Source organism: Sinocyclocheilus rhinocerous, unplaced genomic scaffold (assembly GCF_001515625.1).
Source record: "Sinocyclocheilus rhinocerous isolate Xijiao unplaced genomic scaffold, SAMN03320098_v1.1 scaffold1342, whole genome shotgun sequence".
In the NCBI taxonomy this organism is placed as follows: domain Eukaryota; kingdom Metazoa; phylum Chordata; class Actinopteri; order Cypriniformes; family Cyprinidae; genus Sinocyclocheilus; species Sinocyclocheilus rhinocerous.
In genome coordinates this window covers 44,185-64,423 of record NW_015640094.1, presented here as the reverse complement: position 1 = coordinate 64,423, position 20,239 = coordinate 44,185, and the positions used below count along the sequence as shown (strand labels likewise).

The window sequence follows — 20,239 nt, the reverse complement described above, 5'->3', positions numbered from 1 at the left end:
CACCAAATAATGTTCTTTTTAGCAACGTCATATGACCCCTTTAATAGAATGGGATTAAATACATAAAGGATATTTGTGTTTTTTAACATTTAATTATTGCAGGTTTGCGTCATATTCTGAGTTGCATTATTTTTATTCATTTTGAGGAATACTGAATCTGTGTTTTTTGTTTTTTTGTGAGTGATGAATTAATGCATATTCATATTTATTTTGAACTACAGTAACATCTTCTGATTTCTCTCAACATGGGGACAGGAGAGCTGTCAATCAATAAATTGGAAAAAAAGTAACTTGCGTTACTTATTTGAAAAAGTAACTCAGATATTCTCTTGTAAATTAAAAAGTAATGCGTTACTTTACTAGTTACCTGAAAAAAGTAATCTGATTACGTAACTCGCGTTACTTGTAATGCGTTACCCCCAACACTGCTGAAGACTGGAGTAATGATGCTGAAAATTCAGCTGCGCATCACAGAAATAAATTACATTTTAACATATATAAAAAAAAAACAGTTATTTTAAATTTTGATCAAATAAACGCAGTCTTAATGACGATAAGAGACTTCTTTCAAAAACATTAACAAATCTTACTGACCCCAAAGAGTAGTGTATATATGAAATAAAAATACTAAATATAATAACTTGTACAATTTTTATTAATTTTAATAAAATACCACAAAAATATTTTTTAAAATATTACACTATCATACAAACAACCAGTTAGTACACTAATTTAAAGTCTCACAAGCCACAAAATATTTAATTTACAGTTCAGTAAATCAGTCCAATAAACTCAGTGACCACTTTGACCAATTCATACGTTTTTTTTTAATTCACTAAAAAGAACCAAAGAGTTATTAATTTCCAAAATAGTGAACTAGACTTCCATCTGCATATGAAATTCTTGAATAGTAACTGAAGAAAGTTTGCATATTTTAGTACAGTGTTCAGTCCGCAATGGAACCAAAGGTCATGTAAAATCATTTGGTTACAGCATTTTACTACCACAGGGTTTCAATCAATTATGTAGAAAGCTGAAATGTGTGGAAGCATCCATTAATCAGCTGAAGATGGTTACCTGGAGGTTGGATAGTTGGGTAAAAGTTTTCTCACAGCCGGGATGGGAACACTTGTATGGCCGATCGCCAGTATGAATCCTTCAAAACAAAACAAAACAAAGCTTTTCTTTAGAACGTTTGAACTAAAGATCACATGAATGCATTCTGCAGTGCTAAAATATGTTTCCAGGAAGCCTACACAATCATCTCAACTACAGCATGACGGACCACAGAGGAGGAAGGAATAATGGAAAAGGAGAATCCAGGAGAAGAGCAGGACGGCTGCTGTATACGGTTGGTTACTGATTCTATCTGTCCCTGTCTGTTACCTGTTATGCTGCTGTAAGTGACTGAGCTGCCTGAAGGTTTTCTGGCAGTAGGAGCAGGTGTAGGGTTTGGCGCCGCTGTGGATGCGGATGTGCTGGGACAGGTAGCTGGAGTTGGCAAACGATTTGGAGCAGTGAGGACACTTGTGCGGTTTGCCCTCTGTGTGGTTTCTAACAAGGGATGAAGGGAAGGGGATGAAAAGAGAGAAACAAACAGAGAGAGATTTACCAGTGAATCAATAAACGAGCCCTACTTGGATCAAATCGTGATCGTATCATCAAACAGGTCGCAGGTTACATGCGTTTAGCAATGTGACGGTGCTCATTGTGGTGTCTGAGTTATGAAACGCAGCACACAGAAACACAAGGCACTTTATCTTATCCTATCTCTCTCTCTCTCTCTGTAAGTGACTGAGCTGCCTGAAGGTTTTCTGGCAGTAGGAGCAGGTGTAGGGTTTGGCGCCGCTGTGGATGCGGATGTGCTGGGACAGGTAGCTGGAGTTGGCAAACGATTTGGAGCAGTGAGGACACTTGTGCGGTTTGCCCTCTGTGTGGTTTCTAACAAGGGATGAAGGGAAGGGGATGAAAAGAGAGAAACAAACAGAGAGAGATTTACCAGTGAATCAATAAACGAGCCCTACTTGGATCAAATCGTGATCGTATCATCAAACAGGTCGCAGGTTACATGCTTTTAGCAATGTGACGGTGCTCATTGTGGTGTCTGAGTTATGAAACGCAGCACACAGAAACACAAGGCACTTTATCTTATCCTCTCTCTCTCTCTCTCTCTCTCATTCTCTCTCTCACCAGCTTCCTTTCCCCTCCCTAACTATCGGGTAATATGAAACGAGCCAGAGCCTTTAAACCAGAGCAGATGAAGATAAGCAGAGTAAGATGGAATTCAATTAAAGACTCTTTCTTGTCCAACAGCATAGAAATGACATGGAAAGAAGAGAAAGAAGACATGACACAAGCCAGATAACGTAGAGAAGAAACACAGATAATACAGAAGCAAATGGAGACAAAATGACATGCGTTTAAGCCTTCCAGCCTGCTAGGCTTCAATTAAAGTGTATTTATGGTTAATATAGTTGCTATTAGTTTTTACAAACTAAGGGATGATTTAAAATTATTGTCTGTGATAATTAATATCATCACAGAAATAGTTCATAAACTGTAGTTAAAAATAACCCAGAATATTACACGACATTGCGTCAAATAGCTAAACAACAGGGCTGCTTATTGACACATTGATTTTCCTTTTTTATTTTTAATTCAGCTATTATTTTGTCTTGTGGATTATACATATACTTAGTCCGCTGCTTCGAATATGGGCGGGAGCAGGATATGACAATAATAATAATACACTTGTGTATAATAATTATATTGCTTTCTCTCTCTCTCTCTCTCTCATTCTCTCTCTCACCAGCTTCCTTTCCCCTCCCTAACTATCGGGTTAAATATGAAACGAGCCAGAGCCTTTAAACCAGAGCAGACGAAACAGACATGATGAAGATAAGAGTAGTTGGAATTCAATTAAAGACTCTTTCTTGTCCAACAGCATAGAAATGACATGGAAAGAAGAGAAAGAAGACATGACACAAGCCAGATAACGTAGAGAAGAAACACAGATAATACAGAAGCAAATGGAGACAAAATGACATGCATTTAATCTCTCTCTCTCATTCTCTCTCTCACCAGCTTCCTTTCCCCTCCCTAACTATCGGGTAATATGAAACGAGCCAGAGCCTTTAAACCAGAGCAGATGAAGATAAGCAGAGTAAGATGGAATTCAATTAAAGACTCTTTCTTGTCCAACAGCATAGAAATGACATGGAAAGAAGAGAAAGAAGACATGACACACAAGCCAGATAACGTAGAGAAGAAACACAGATAATACAGAAGCAAATGGAGACAAAATGACATGCGTTTAAGCCTTCCAGCCTGCTAGGCTTCAATTAAAGTGTATTTATGGTTAATATAGTTGCTATTAGTTTTTACAAACTAAGGGATGATTTAAAATTATTGTCTGTGATAATTAATATCATCACAGAAATAGTTCATAAACTGTAGTTAAAAATAACCCAGAATATTACACGACATTGCGTCAAATAGCTAAACAACAGGGCTGCTTATTGACACATTGATTTTCCTTTTTTATTTTTAATTCAGCTATTATTTTGTCTTGTGGATTATACATATACTTAGTCAGGACAGTACTAAATAAACATGCATTCGTACTGTCAAATGTGCATTTCTAAGGGGAAAAAAAAAAAGTAATATTAATATTGCAGCCTGCACTGCAAACTGTGCAAACCTGTTTCATGATTCGAAACAATTTATTACTTATTAGAACATCAAGAAACTTTTTTTTATCAATAAACTATTTTAAGAAAAAATGACAGGAAAAGTGTAAAGAATTCAAAAACGTGAAGTGTCTGTCATATTCTGATCATAAAGAGTAGTTTAAAACTACAATTAACAGTCTGGTTTCTACAACTTTCACTTAGGAGCAAAAATCTGCCTTTAAACCAAAAGAAATAAAGATTTGAAGGTTATTGCGATAATTATCGATATCGACTGATATGAACAATTTTATCCTGACAGTTTTTTTGGCCATATCGCCCAGCCCTATGCAAAATTATTGTAAAATTGTATACTCCTGAAAACTCCCATAAAAGAGTATAGAAAATCTTTGAGTCCCACGGAGGAGCTCCGGAAGGATAAAAGGAGGAGTGACGACAGTGAAAGACGAGAGAGGACCAGGCCTGGACTTTATTTTGTGTTTTGTGTGCGGCAGTCGTCCGCGAGGGGCTGCCGCTTTACTTTCATTTTGTGTTTGTTTATTTTATTAAAGTTTTCTTTAAATGTTCGCCGGTTCCCGCCTCCTTCTTCCCGTGACTATGAACGTTGTAACAATCTTCTTTTGTGTTCTGCTGAAGAAAAAAGTCATACAGATTTTGAATGAAATGAGTAAATATTCTGGCAAAAATCTGAGCTTTGAATGTAGCTTTGGATAAAAGTGTCTGCTAAATTGCAAATGTAATGGGAGGTGAATTGCTGGAAAGCAGGAAACATGATACAGTGAGAGCTTTCCTAACATGTAAGATCAAGCCAAAGAAATGTTACATAAAAATACTGCTTTTAGAATGAAAAAAAAAAACAGACATCACACTGTGTCTCCCACTAATGGTCATAAAAATAGACATGAAATATTATTATATAAGCTGTTTATATTCTGTAAAATTTGACATAAAGTGCACTTGGTAAAGGCCAGATGCATTTTAAGGAAGGACACCATGATTTGCCCCCAAGAAATAGTCCAATGTGCATTCAGTGGGCCATCAATTTACTAACTCCAAGTAAAGAATTATACAATCAGACAAAACAAAGACTGATGGAAGGGTGAGTTAAGAGGAAGCGAGATGTTAGTTACAAGAAATGAGTATTGCATTATGCCTGAATAATTCCCACCTCTGCTTTAGATCATGTGTGCATAAAAAAAGAATTGATTTCCGCATAATGGGGTTCTGTGATATTTACTGTAGATTGACATTACAGGATCAAAATTTATGCTGATATTTTTCAACTTATAGTTAAAGGTCTCTCGAATTGTTATGAATAGCTTGATTTTCAGTATAACAGTGGTATTTTAATGGTTTTGCCTCAGGATCCAAATTTTACACAGGAACAAATTTGTTAATAGTACAAAAGTCCTTACAAGTCCTTAGAGAAATTGAAATGTGTTAAATTTACTATGGACTACTGCATATACAGTACCATTCAAAGGTGTTTTTTTATACTCTTATTTGGCAAGGATGCATTAAATTAAATCAAAAGTGACAGTAAATACATTTTTAATGTAACAAAAAAAATATATTTCAAATAAATGCTTCTTATTCATCAAAAATCTTGGGGAAAAATTATCACGGTTTTCACAAAAATATAATAAGCAGTACACATTTATAACTAAAATGGATGCTTAAAAAACTTTGGCTTTACCGTCACAGGAATACATAATATTTTAAATAGAAAACAGTAATGTATTTTTGATAAAAATAAATAATAAAATGAAATTAAGAAAAAAAAAATACAGCATTGGTGATTATACAATACTTTCAAAAACATAAAATTTCACAGACCTAAACTTTTGAATGGTTGTGTATAATATGCAAATGGATTATCATAGCTTAGGTTGAATAGGAAAACTGACAAATTTGTAAATACATAAACAACAGAGGAAGTGTTATTTACCCACCTAACATATGGGCAAACACTGAAAATGGAAATGGGTAAATGGGAAGTGTTTTTATTTGCATTTTCATAGTACAAATCCATCAGTTGAGAACCATTGTTATATACCATATTAATAACTAATTATTCCAGTTTGTCAGTAATATGTGGGAAATTTTAAGAAAAAAATGTATTCTAAAGCACTGCTGAACATACCAAACAAAGAACTGCTTTGTAATCGTATGTGTGCATTATTTCTAAAGGTTAGACATAAAAAAAATGGTTCACCATGGCCACAAACCAAAGTTAACAGAATTACAATGAGACAGCAAAATGTCTGTGGGCATTTATGGAAGTTTACAGATTCTGATTTGATGTCAAACTAACATGAATCTGCCCATCATAGCTCAGTTATGATGTCATGAAGCTTTAATAATAACAAACCGAAACAGTATATATTCAAATGCCCATCAACTTCAATCTCCACTGTATCGAAGATTCCCTTCTCGGCTGACTTTTGTGATCAATTCAAAGCTCTGTTTTTTTTTTCTGTGGCTTTGTTTGGAAGGTGCATGATGGGTAATAAAAGGCCGGACACCATGCACTTCCATTCAGGCTCTGTGACCTCTGAAAAGTACTCAAACAAGTGACCTTTCCTCCAAAGAGACCTCGCTGGGGGGCTTTTAAAACGATAAACAATGACAGAAAAACGTTCACAGATGCTAACTGTTGCAAAGTGGTTTCAACGGCTTGTTGACATTCAACATGCGAGACAAGACCAGCCTTGTGCGCACACACTGAGGCAGTTTAATAAACTAAATACAGACAACAATGTATTTACAGTAGTATTTTGGGCCATAGAAGGAGCGCCAGAGACAAAACTGTATTTCATTGGTCTGAACAGCTGCGGGCCTGTTGCAATGCTCCAGCTCCCATGTAGGAGGCCATGCTTATGACCAAGAAACTGTTGTGTTCCTGACAATAGCCTATGGAAAGAAGGATATTTCTAGACCCTGACTATGTCTAAACCGGCTGGTCTGGCATTTCTATTATTTTCCATCAGCTTTTCTGATCAGGAGGAAACTAAAAATTTACTCATGCATTTTGCAATGACATTAAGATGTATGAGGGGAATCCCATAAGTAGGGCTGGGTGATAAAACGATAACGATAATCGTGATATATTTTTTCCTCAAAACAATATGAAGAGTTCGATAAATGGTCGATGTAATGTTTATTTATAATGTTTCCGCCAAACGCGGAAGGAAACAGCGTTACTCATTTGAACCGCGACACACGGAGCATTTATCTGTGCGGCTCAAAGTTCAAACAGCAGCGCAGCGCGAGCTCACTAGAGCAGATGATGAGTCTCGGTCACTCGACACTAAACAGCGCTGTGAGATCCAGTGTGAAGCGCTTGAATTCAGTGAAGAACACAAATGAGTTGGTGATTTTAATTTGAAGCCAGATGAAACAGCGAGACAAACAGGAGAAACACTGTGAGCAACGATACAGTCAGAAGACTTTTCAATCTACATATCGCCATCATTTACTATGGATTTACTGTAACTGCACCATGGTATTCTGGCGGAAATGTGGGATATTCATATTGAATTTTATTATATTATTTATGTAGGCCTGTATTAAATGTATTAAAGGAGTAATGGAATGGAATTACAGTATTTTTTTGTGATTTAAGCTATAGCGTTTGTGCATTTATACTTAATGTATTTTCATACAAATAGCGTTACCTAGAAACCATAGTTACATAGTTAAATTTTTACCATGGTATCGAGGTGGTATATGTGTGGTTTTAACTGTGGTTATCATGATCTAAATGTTTGCTACTGTGGAAGACCAATGGTTAATTTTAATAAAACTCAGTCAGAATAATACATTTCACCATATAAATATGAGGTTGTTACAATTTTTACAGATGTTACTGTTTTTGATAATGAACATACATTTACATCTGCATCCTAATTTAAGCTACTACTGTCAACTCAAGCCATGGTCAAATGTGCTTTTCTAAGAGACAAAAATACATAATATTATTAATATTGCAGCCTGCACTGCAAACTGTTTTTATTGTCTATAAATATGTCTATATTGACATTTATTTTGTTAAGGAAAAATTACTAGAAAAGTGTAAAGAATTCAAAAATGTGAAGTGTTTGTCATGCTCTGACCATAAAGAGTAGTTTAAAACTACAATTAACAGTCTGGTTTCTACAACTTTCACTTAGGAGCAAAAATCTGCCTTTAAACCAAAAGAAATAAAGATTTGAAGGTTATTGTGGGTTACCAAAAGAAACCAAAAGAAATAAAGATTTGAAGGTTATCGACTGATATGAACAATTTTATCCTGACAGTTTTTTTGGCCATATCGCCCAGCCCTATGCAAAATTATTGTAAAATTGTATACTCCTGAAAACTCCCATAAAAGAGTATAGAAAAGCTTTGAATGTGTCTATAAACATATATACATATCATATAACCATATTAACCTGTTTCATGATTCGAAACAATTTATTACTTATTAGAACATCAAGAAACTTTTTTTTATCAATAAACTATTTTAAGAAAAAATGACAGGAAAAGTGTAAAGAATTCAAAAACGTGAAGTGTCTGTCATATTCTGATCATAAAGAGTAGTTTAAAACTACAATTAACAGTCTGGTTTCTACAACTTTCACTTAGGAGCAAAAATCTGCCTTTAAACCAAAAGAAATAAAGATTTGAAGGTTATTGCGATAATTATCGATATCGACTGATATGAACAATTTTATCCTGACAGTTTTTTTGGCCATATCGCCCAGCCCTATGCAAAATTATTGTAAAATTGTATACTCCTGAAAACTCCCATAAAAGAGTATAGAAAATCTTTTTATGTGTCTATAAACATACATATCATATAACCATATTTATATGTATAAATCAAAATATTTAATATACAAACGTTCTATCAAATTACTGAGCAACACAATATTTTAAAATATTTTTTTTATCTATTTAAAATCAACAGAATGCCTACACTGACCACATATGCATAGAGTAAAAGATCGATCTTGAATAAAATGAAGATTGATTAATTGGAAAAACAATATTTTACCCAGTCCACACAAGAAAGCAGATTTAGAACATTAAATAAAAAAGCTTTGCAAGAATACAGTGCCACAAAAATGTCAAGAGGACATAAAGGACTCCAAAAGAAGTAAATGAAACAAAAGTTGGTGTGAAATAAGACAAGCAGATGCGTGATGTGATTAGCATGAGACAAAAACACCTGCTTCTATCTGCAGAGAGTATATTGTCCGGTTTTCACTAGAAGTGTGTGCAAGCTCAAATGTCACCGCACCAGGGTGGAAAAGGACATGAAGGTATCAAGAGAAAGAGAGAATGGAAAAAGAGAAAGATAAACATGCTTATCCTAATCGAAAACACGACTACTCAACTACTCAAAGCCCTGGCTCCATCCTGTAGCAGGCGCAGCAGTGTATCCTTTAGTAAGTCATACACACACATGCGTACCGTGTATGCTGCTGCAGGTGGCTGAGCTGCCTGAAGGTTTTCTGGCAGTAGGAGCAGGTGTAGGGTTTGGCGCCGCTGTGGATGCGGATGTGCTGGGACAGGTAGCTGGAGTTGGCGAAGGATTTGGAGCAGTGAGGACACTTGTGCGGCTTCGCCTCCGTGTGCGACTTGGCATGAATCTGCATGTCTGATTTGTTGAAGAACGTCACCGCACACATCCGGCACCTACAGGGAAAAATAAGCATGTGCATTTGCATTCGAAATACTCACAAAATTATCATTTTAAAAACACTACAACACCCTTGACACTTTTGAAATCTTAAAACTGAAAATGTATCACATGAATGCCTTTTGCATTCCATTTATCATCTTTATAGACGCTCCCTTACAAGCTGACGGAAAATAAAGCGATATTTTTGTAAGGTGGCAGAAATGTCATGCAATTAGACTTAAAAGTTCAAATAAAAGCACTAATACACATAGTGTACTAATACACATATCAACTAGTGTCAGTGTGTTGCAATGTGCTGCAGTGTTTAATGCACACTCAAATTAATCAAGCCTGCAAATATTTAAGAAAATGGCTATTTATTTCTTAAGCAATAATATGCACCTGTATGACTTGTTCCCATCTTTGCCTGGATGATCATCCTCATCATTGGAAAGGTCATATGGGTCATTCGCGTTGTGCTGTAAAAGCGAAAAAATTAAGTGAGCATCTTAATATAGGTAAACTTTTACTTTTGCATCAGTCAACACCTTTAGTACAATAGACAATTTAGGGAAGCATGTTTTGAGAGTCTTTTTTAACAAACAATACAACTAAATTAATAAAGTGTCTCAGTTTGGTTTACTTCTCTCTATTTTAAGTTCTTTAAAAATGTTACCCCTTTTCTAAATTGACTTATCAGCGACAGCTTGTTTGGACAATAACACAGACCTGCATCTTGAAAAAAAAAACATCTGCTGATTACCAATAAAGTCCTAATATTACCTAATCTGATGATGCTGAGTTTAAAAATATCAATAAAAACTTTCCATCATGTACATTTTTTTTCACAAATTAAGAAATAATTATTTCAAATTACTTATATGTATCAGCTCTAATGCACTTACCAAAATAACAAGTAGGTTTCGTAATTTAATGACAAATAGAAGTTTTAAAAACGTATCATTTAACTTACAATCTGCAATGGAGTGGAAAAATATGCACAAATACATTGAATTTAATTACAATGAACTTTACATCAATTATAAATCATGTTTTTTGCCACAAAATCTGCATCATGTTTGCATTTTCTTCTGGGCTGATTTTGACAAAACATTTCTTCACATGGTTGCCAAAAGCTAAAACTCTACAAAATGCATCATATATTGTGAGAAAGTGTGACATGCTCGAGCAAAACAAGCACTGAATTTGGAAACAGAACCACAAAATTAGTAAAAAAAAAAAGCAATTACTGGATTTCATTCAGTGAATATGATGCAGGGCAGTGTAAGATAAACAATAACTTATTTACATAAAGGTAAAATGATGACGTCTCACCTGACCCCCAGCGGCCAGGTGTGCAAGAATTAGCGCATCACTTCCTGTGGCGAGTGCATGGGCTGAAACGAGACCTGCCCTTGGCATCATGGACTTCTTCTTTCTGCCCCGCTTTGAGGGAAGTGGCATGACTACGGCGGGTGGAATACTGCCGTCCTCTTTCTTGTCTGTTTGTGTCAGTGGGGCAAAAACACAGTAATATAATATTGAATATGAAACATAATCTGCATAATTTCTTCTTGCAACTCTGCATTCAGAGGATAAAGGCAACGTGTTTTAAACTTTGCTATCTTCAAAGCTATAGTCTGAAATGTAACGGTCTGACATCAAATCCTTCACACTGACATTGATAAACTCAATTATTTAGTAAACATTTCAAATAAATTTCAGTAAAACAGACAGAAATGTGCACTCAAACCTAAATATGCATTTGCTGGTTTTAAAGGTGCTCTATGTAATATTGACAGCTAACAGTTGAAATGGATACTGCAGTCCAAATTCAAAATATGAGAGATATTTGTTTCTCCCGACCCCTTCTTTTCAGACTCAACGCTCACATGGGCTCACAACGCTCACAGATTGTGGACACGCAACAGGAACAAGCACAAATGACAATGGAACTGTACGTTGTTGAGTTGATTTATCTGCGTTTTAATATTCCTCTCTTCATAGAGCTGTTTAGATGAATGCTGAGGCTTTTTAGGTCGGGTAGAAACGGCGATCTCTGACGCAATTCGTTTTTGGTCACCATGGCTGTAATACGCAGTGTTTCCCGCCAACTGGCAACCCGGGGTGTCGATATACTATTGGGTAAATTAGCAGTGGGCGGAATCACACAGACCAAAACAAAAACAAACATTCCGACACGGAACACACATTTCAAAGTCGAATAACTGGCGGCTGTAGCATTATTTTTCAAAGAAACAAGTATGTGAACTTGACATGTTTCCTAAATATCTGCAAACCTATTATAGAATTTTTATGCTTTAGTAGAGTCAAACAAATGACATACAGCACCTTTAAAGGTCTACCTTGGCAAACCATTGTGGTTTCCAAATGACTAATCTTATATGTCTGACCCAATTTTAAAGCCAAATGACTGTATTAAATGAAATAATTTCATTATTTTTTGAATTTTTAAAAATAACCAAAATCTAATCCAAGCAAGAAGTGGTGGTTACTGCTATTTCAAGTCAACAGACACCAAATTTAATAAAGTGTTATTTCACTGCATAAGTGTTTTAGTGATGTGAATGTGATTGACTGCAGGTTTCTGGTAGAGATGTACATGTGCTATTATACTTACAGTGGCTGTGGAGATAGAGGGAAGGGGGCCGGACAGCCTCTGACAGAAAAGAGCAGAACATTCTCAACATATAGAGCGCGCTGTCCCTCTCTCTATTCATCCATCATCCATCCCTTCTCACTACCTCCCACAGTCACTCTCACTTTCACTTCCTACAGCTTCTTTGGCTCTCAGACTGGCTGAGTAAGCAAGCATATGTGTGTGTGTGTGCTGCTTTTACAGTGAAAGTGACATGAAAAACAATTATGAGAATAATCAATATTCTGCAATGTGTGGTGTATTATCTGTTGTTATATAAGAAGGAAATGCTCAATCAAACACAAGCTCTTAATATTATGACTCATGAATTATGAATCATTTGTGACTAAGAAATGCCTATATAACTGTCACTATTTACTGTGCAAAAATGGAGAGCTATGAATTTTGCATAATAACAGGACCATCATTTTGAAGTAACTGTGTGCAAGAAAAGTGAAATTTTTACAAAGCATGTTTGTTTGTTTTTTTGGCTGTAGCAGACATTATACTTTTATTCAGCAAGGATGCATTAAATTGATCAAAAATGACAGTAAAGACATTCATGATGTTACAAAATATTTTAATTTCTAATAAAAGCTGTTCTTTTGGACTTTCTATTCATCAAAGAACTCTGAAATATAAAATCTATCAGTTTTCCGAAACATATGAAGCAGCACAACTGTTTTCAACATTGATAATAATCAGAAATGTTTCTTGAGCAGCAAATCAGCATATTAGAATAATTTCTTAAATTCAGCTTTGTATCACAGGAATAAATTACATTTTACAATAATATTCACATAGAAAACCATTATTTTAAACTGTAATAATATTTCACAATATTACTTTTTACTGTTTTTTGATCAAATAAATGCAGCCCTGTTGAGAAGAGACCACTTTCGAAAACTTTCAAATATCTTACAAATGTGTGTTATCGATAAACTGATAGATAGATCATTTTCTCATGAATAAATTCAAATGTAATGTTACTGTGAAGTTCTATACAAAATATTCTTAGTTCTAACATTCTTCTTTTGGTTTTACCATCATTAGTTTTACCAAGTATGGAAGGTACAAACTGCAGCATGTTAAAAATTTGTATATTTTGGAAGGGTCAGAAAGGGGCATAAAATTGTTTACCTGTGTTTGTTGGGTGTAAAGCGGACACAATCATGGTTGTTGTGGGTGGTCCAGAAACAAAAGACTGAGAGGAGGCAGGAGGAGTTACCAGTGCCCCTTGAGGAGTCGTGATCACTAACCCCGCTGAGAAACAGACGACAAACACATCAATTTGACCGATTCTGATAACCTCATTGCATTAACATTTGATTTCTGAAACTATATATATGTGTAAGGGCTAAAATTTGTCGATTCAATACAAGTACTCGATTTAAAAAAAAATCCTCGATTGCATTTTGCCTATGTCAAGTAAGCGCCAAAATACCAGAAGTGGCGCATTCCACGGACGAGAATTCATGAAACGCATTATTTTACCGTTTATCAAGGCTGCATCATATATTAATCCCATTTAAAAATCATAATAAAGCATAACGTTATTGTCAATTCAAAACGATACAATTGAATTAAATACATATATGCGATGCAGGTTTAATATATGTGCTTTAATTATTTACATGCGTGTAGGTTACGTACACTCACTGATTTTTCAAAACGTGGAATACCCACCTGCTGTCATGATGCCAGTAGACGTGACGGGCACCACCGTGATGTTCTGGGACGTGTGAGGTGGGTGCAGGTGCGCTCCCATGCCAGATATTTGCACCCCTGCTGTCCCGCTCGCTCCTCCTCCTCCACCCTCCTGCTTCGGCACCCTCCCACCCGTGTCCATGGCGACCGAGCCCGGCACCGTCAGCACCGCCGTGGGGTAGTGCGCCGCGGACGAGTGCGGAAAAGCAGTGCCCTTGTCCGGCCCTAGCTGCTCTTTCATCTTATTCAGAAACATGGCGTTCTCAATCTAAACTCGCAGGGGGGAATGAATGGAAAAAAAACAAGGGAAAGAAGGGAAGGAGGAAAGAGAAGAGGAGGATGGATTGAGAGATAAATGCAGATGAAGGATGAAGGGGAAGAAGGAATTGGCCAGCTATCCAGTGCGTTGTGATTGGCCGAATACCTCAAGGTTGAGACAGAAATGTTACGTCCCTTACCATATTTGGAATATCAGCTTTCATGGCAGCGACGGCAACAATACTACAGTAAGAATAAAAGTTACGCCTTCTTTTTTTGCGTTTACATTTGGGCGGTGTTATGCAAATCTCCCAACACAGTGACGTAGATTTGTGGGGGCGTGTTTAATTGAGGCGTTTTAGGAAGGAGTTGGATGAGTCTTAACTTTTATAAAGAAGATTTCTTTGGATTTGAGACTTTAATCTTTGCGACTTTACGGATTTTATATATGCACGAACAGCTTGTAACACTCCAAAAAGAAAGGAAAACATAAAATTGTCTCATTTGAACCCTTTAACAGTTTTGTTCAGTAAAACCATATGATTACTTGCTTTTGATACTTTATTTGAATTAATTACTATTGCCTCATTACTATTATAAATGTATTTTAAGTAATTTTAAAAGCTATTGTTCGCTTGGGTACATGCATGTATATATTTAAGAAACATATGTTACGTTTATATATGAAATATATTTATATGATATAAATGATATGAATATAAATATATACATGTAAATATTTTCAAAATATATGCTATATATATATATATACACACACACACTCCACTGATTTTTCAAAACGTGGAATACCCACCTGCTGTCATGATGCCAGTAGACGTGACGGGCACCACCGTGATGTTCTGGGACGTGTGAGGTGGGTGCAGGTGCGCTCCCATGCCAGATATTTGCACCCCTGCTGTCCCGCTCGCTCCTCCTCCTCCACCCTCCTGCTTCGGCACCCTCCCACCCGTGTCCATGGCGACCGAGCCCGGCACCGTCAGCACCGCCGTGGGGTAGTGCGCCGCGGACGAGTGCGGAAAAGCAGTGCCCTTGTCCGGCCCCAGCTGCTCTTTCATCTTATTCAGAAACATGGCGTTCTCAATCTAAACTCGCAGGGGGGAATGAATGGAAAAAAAACAAGGGAAAGAAGGGAAGGAGGAAAGAGAAGAGGAGGATGGATTGAGAGATAAATGCAGATGAAGGATGAAGGGGAAGAAGGAGAGAGCAGCGAGGGAAGGGTTACTTTTTCTGGATGCTGGTGCAGGGCTTCCAGTGTGTAACTTTCACATGGATCAGTGCGAGGCTGGTGTTAGCCATCCCGGACTGGTATGCTTGTTTTGCTTTTTTTGATTTACTAGATTGTGCTCTATAAGCATGGCATGTCCGTTAAAGACAAGGATGTACTGTACAAGAGAGTCCAATAATAAGTTGTCTACCTGTCCTTGCACTGTTGGAACGGGAGACCAAAAGTATGATGAGTTGAAATGGGAATCTTCCATTATTTCTGCAATTGAAAAGCAACATAACTTATAAAACACCCACTCTGCCTTTGGCAACACTTGTGAAATGACACCTCATCCTTATGTTTCTCCTTTGGCCTGAAGGTTTATTCACTCACTTGGACTGTACTGTATTCATTTGGGCACCCAAGTACCTTGCATAACATAAAAAGGCTTTTTTTCCTAATATGTTCTTTGAAACACCTGCCAAATATTATGCACCTTCATCCTTTTGACAATTGTGATTTATTTCTCTTTATTGAAGCAAAGGACTTTGGAGCATCTTTCAGGTGGATGTTTGGCAAAGAGCATGTTGGGTTAGGAATCACAATGCATGCACTACCCAATGTGTAAAACACAACTGACATGCATAAAATAAAAATGCATGCATGCCAACTCAGCCTGCACAATACAGGAAAAAAACTACTTGAACCAGCCTAAGATTGTTTGCTGGTCTCTCAGTCTAGCCATTTGGTACTCTGCTGATTTAACTTGTTGGCCAACTATAGTTCAACAGACTGACCAACTAAAACCTTTTAATCTCAAGATGAAATGTTAGAAGTAACAGATATTTTTTTGTTTTGTTTTGTTATGCACATTGAAATTTGTGTTATTTTAGCATCATTGATACACTTTTATAGCACTGAAATTTCAGCCGCCGAAAATGGCATTTTCGGTTTTCAGCCGAAAGAGAAAAACATATTTAGCACACAAGTTGCACTCTCCCTCTAGCCATTGTCACTGCGCTTTGTGATGCTCCGCTCAATATTCCGCTCTGGTGTTCCACCAGGGTTGCCAGATCTGCTTAACAAAGCTCACCGAATGGCCAATCAAAAATAGCCCAAAAGTAGCCCAATGACCATTTTCTTAATATCAAAACACAACTCAAGGGCTCCTTACTAATGACCTCCTTCACAAACTTAACATCTACCGCAGTATTACCACTGGTAGAATATAAAATATTTCAGTACAAGCATTTTAGTCAAATATGCTTTATGCAGTACTTCAAACCATTAACCCACGGAGGAAAAACCAACCCACAGCAACAGTTTAAATTCTGCAGGAAAACCACGGACTTGGCAACCCTGGTTCCGCTGTGCTGTAATATGATGTAGTACAGCTGTACTGAGCTACGCTGGTAAAATGACGCTACCCTCTCGTGACGTTATGCACTGCTCACTGCTTTGTATAAGGACTATACAGGACTATACAAAGGACTATACATTATTTGAAAAATTAGTTTAAAAAAAAGTTTCATCTGATTCTGTTGCATAGAACTAAATAAAAAGAATATATTGATATTTAATATTAATATATATTCTGTCCAGCTTTATTGTGTTACTTTCAATAAAAGTGTGGTTATTTTATTGGCTTTTTTAAATTCACTATCATTAAAATTGAGTTAAATTAAAAAGTCTTACAAAATAATTTTTTATTATTTAATAAATCAATAAATAATTATTACAAAGCGGTTTCCGTTGGGAATTTTTGGCCAAATGCATCCAGAATTTTCAAAGTGTACAATTGTGATTGCTGTGTAAATGCATTAATTCATCCTCTGAAGGGAGAAACTTTAGTCTTTGCAACTTTACAGATCTTCTTTATGCACCAAGAGCTTGTAACACTCCAAAGAGAAAGGAAAAATTGAAATCGCATCATATGACCCCTTTAAACAGTGTGTAAAGACACCTAAATGCCACTTCAGAAATGCTTCTGTGCCATCTTTGCTGTTTAAATTTCCCATTAGGAATTATTATAATTATAATAATAATAACCCTGGTCCGAAATGTATCAGATTACCAAAAAAGAAAAAAATGCAGTAGCCCCTCACTGCAGAACAAAGATCCAGGGGGCGGGGTTGGATCCACATCTAGGGGGTGGAAATGGTAGGTTTAGGGGTGGAGATGGGTAGGTTTAGGGGTGGAGATGGGTGGGTTTAGGGATCAGGGGGTGGAGATGGGTAGGTTTAGGTATATGTAAGGTGGGAGGAGTTGGATCTGGATCCAACCTCGCCCCCTGGATCTTGTGTTCTGCCGTGAGGACCATCTCAAAAAATGTAGGGCGGGATTTAGTTCTATGCATGGGTTGGTGATTGGATTTTGAGTGGGCGTTGCACTCAAAACAGAAGACATGAATGTGAGCTTGCGGGGGTGGAGTTTAGGTGGACTAATGATTGGAGAAGTCCTGCATATGTCACCAGAGAAAAGTCTGTCATTTTCACCTGAGGGTCCAGTTTTATGACATTTTGATTACACATTACAAACACATACACAGATGATCTGTTTACAATAGAATCTGTAATACGCATTTAGAAAACAGATCAAGTTTCATGCCAACTTTAAACCAGCCAACAGACCATTCTGACCACACTGAGGAACCAGCGGAGCTTTTTTTTCAGCAGTGCTAAATTAGTATAAATTTGAAAGAAAACAGTTATAAAAAGGGTAAAATAAAACATAACACTTTGATGTTTTTTTTTTATAATTCATTTTCTTTACACACACACACACACAATTTGCATGCACGAGATGCAGAACTTGCATGGAGATTCGCGCGCGCTATAAATAGGCATCAAAACAAAAGCATCGCCTCGCGATCCTGCCAAATGTATCTGCGACTGCCGATCATAAAAAAAAAAACAAAGCAAATGTGCAGAGCAGACCTCTTAGTCAACTTCTGACATAGTCTTTAATTTCGTATGCACGCCTAAATAATATCAATGGAAGCGAAAACGTCGCGTTTTAATTTCTTTTTTAATGGTTGCATGCGTGTTTTGCTGCAATGACAGCTCATTTGGCATGTTTCTATCTAACGGGACAATGTTAACAGCATATGCATCAGGAAAGGTAGCTGGAAAGGCATAAAACCATCCATTAATGATATCAGGGCTCCTCAACCAGCCTCCATTAAAATGTCAGCTTTTGTTATGCACGCAAAGAAAGAAGCACTATCTAAAAGCTATACAACATGTAAACTTCCGCTTGCAAACAATAATGCCCCTATGCCTCCATCCCTCTCTCGGTTAGTCTCACTGAGAAAATAAAATAGAAAAAAAAAACTCGAGGATAAAAAAAAACCGAAAAGAGAAAAAAAAAGCCGTCGACGCCAATGCGAGAGAGACGCAGCTTCATGCAGACTTCCGGCTGGCGAGACATGGGGAGAAGCGCCCCCGTGAGTTGCTCAAATTTGGAGAAAGAATTCACAATTGACTTATAACTCTGTGTTAATTACCGGTGCTGGCGATTCCCCTTCAACCCCCAGGGCTCCTCCGGGCCGGGACAGTTCGGAAACTTCGTCCAAATCCGCCCGAACCCCTTGGATTCACCGATTTTTTTCCCCTCAATTTTTTTCTATTTTTTTCTCTCGCGAAGGGCTGTCCGACTCCGCGCGACTCCACTTCCTGTGAATGAGGTCAAAATGATCCAAGCCTACCGCCAAAATCACTTCCGCCATGTGAGGTCATGTGTTTTTCTCCAAAAATAATGTTCACAAATAAATGGATTTGTGTCATTGTAATTTACATTTTATCAAAGTCATAAAAAGTGCATGTTACTCGTTTTACGTTTAACTGTGAAATAAGAAATCGCCACCTCTCATCAATTTTATGAGTATATATATGTATGAAAATTTCTATGAAATATGAGTGCCTTTTCAATTCTTGTGGATATATGGTGCTTTAATACTGTGCATTTAATAGCTGTTTTTATTTTGTGGCTTTATATTTGTATTACAACAAGCTATTTTATTTAAATACTTATTTGTTATATAATGTATTTTTAAATAAAACTATTTTTAAAGTTTACATTTAATTGTACTGCTGTCTTTTTGCAGATTTGACAAATAAGTTAAAACCCCACTCTAATAAAGCCCCTCCCCCGTGCCTTTTATGGCTTTATATTTGTATTACAACCTGTTATTTTACTCATGTAAGTACTTATTCTTTATATAATGTATTTTTAATCATTCCTTTTTAAAATGTTTCCTATACATTTAATTGTAGGCTACTGCTTTCTTTTTGCAGTTTAGACACATAAATTAAACACACTTTAATAAAGGCTGTTATGGAAAAGAAGACTACTGGTGGTTTAGTCATATTTAAAAGTATCATTGCATTTTTTCAACATTTATTTGTTTTGTTAAAAAAAATATGTAAAACTAATCTTATAAAATTATTTATGCATTTAAAATTTGGCTGCGTGATAGCACAGGGTTTGTTGATCCCGCTCTCGCTGAACTTCTAACCACTACCGCATGCTCCCATCCGCTCCCGCGATTTCTGTGTCCGCTCCTGCAAACATTCTAATTGTATATAATTTTCGCGCTTCAGGGCGCCGCTATATATATGTGGGGTATTTAAATCGCATTTGAATGAGCGCTCGCAGTCGCAGTTCACTTTCGACTTCGCGATCGCACGCGCACTGTGTAAAGGGAGCACATCCCCACAGTGGGTTAAAGGTGAAATATTGCATAAATTACATTTGGTTGAAATGCTTGTACTGAAAATTTTGCATTCTACCGGTAATAAAACTGTGCTAAATGTTTTGGGCCACACTAGTAGGAGGCATGTGAGCTGTGTTTATGAAAAATGTGCATAACAGTGACTGTAAAATATGTATTTTAAGGATGGAAATGACATTTTTATATTTGGGACATAATTGCGCTACTTTGGGCTGTTTTTTACTGGCATGGGCTTGGGATGCACAATTAAAATGATGTAATAGTTGTGATCATTATTTTACCTTCCATGATCATTCAGACA

At 36.7% G+C, this 20,239-nt stretch overlaps 1 protein-coding gene across 3 annotated transcripts in view; it reads right to left on the bottom strand.

The window, feature by feature from the left end:
* Positions 1-18,790, bottom strand: part of LOC107752514 (zinc finger protein 384-like) — a 28,869-nt gene extending 10,079 nt beyond the window's left edge. Inside the window, exons 1-9 of one of the 3 annotated variants that reach the window (XM_016568510.1) lie at positions 18,712-18,789; positions 15,418-15,485; positions 14,796-15,084; positions 13,157-13,279; positions 11,999-12,037; positions 10,693-10,859; positions 9,760-9,836; positions 9,147-9,371; positions 1,078-1,156 (exon numbers count right to left, since the gene is read on the bottom strand). In XM_016568510.1, coding sequence (XP_016423996.1) covers positions 1,078-1,156; positions 9,147-9,371; positions 9,760-9,836; positions 10,693-10,859; positions 11,999-12,037; positions 13,157-13,279; positions 14,796-15,084; positions 15,418-15,480 — 1,062 coding nt within the window. In that variant the 5' untranslated portion in view covers positions 15,481-15,485; positions 18,712-18,789. Of the gene's footprint in view, positions 1-1,077; positions 1,157-9,146; positions 9,372-9,759; positions 9,837-10,692; positions 10,860-11,998; positions 12,038-13,156; positions 13,280-14,795; positions 15,085-15,417; positions 15,486-18,711 lie in introns of all 3 variants that reach the window. The other 2 variants (XM_016568512.1, XM_016568511.1) reach the window with 2 other exon arrangements.
* Positions 18,791-20,239: the final 1,449 nt, after the last annotated feature.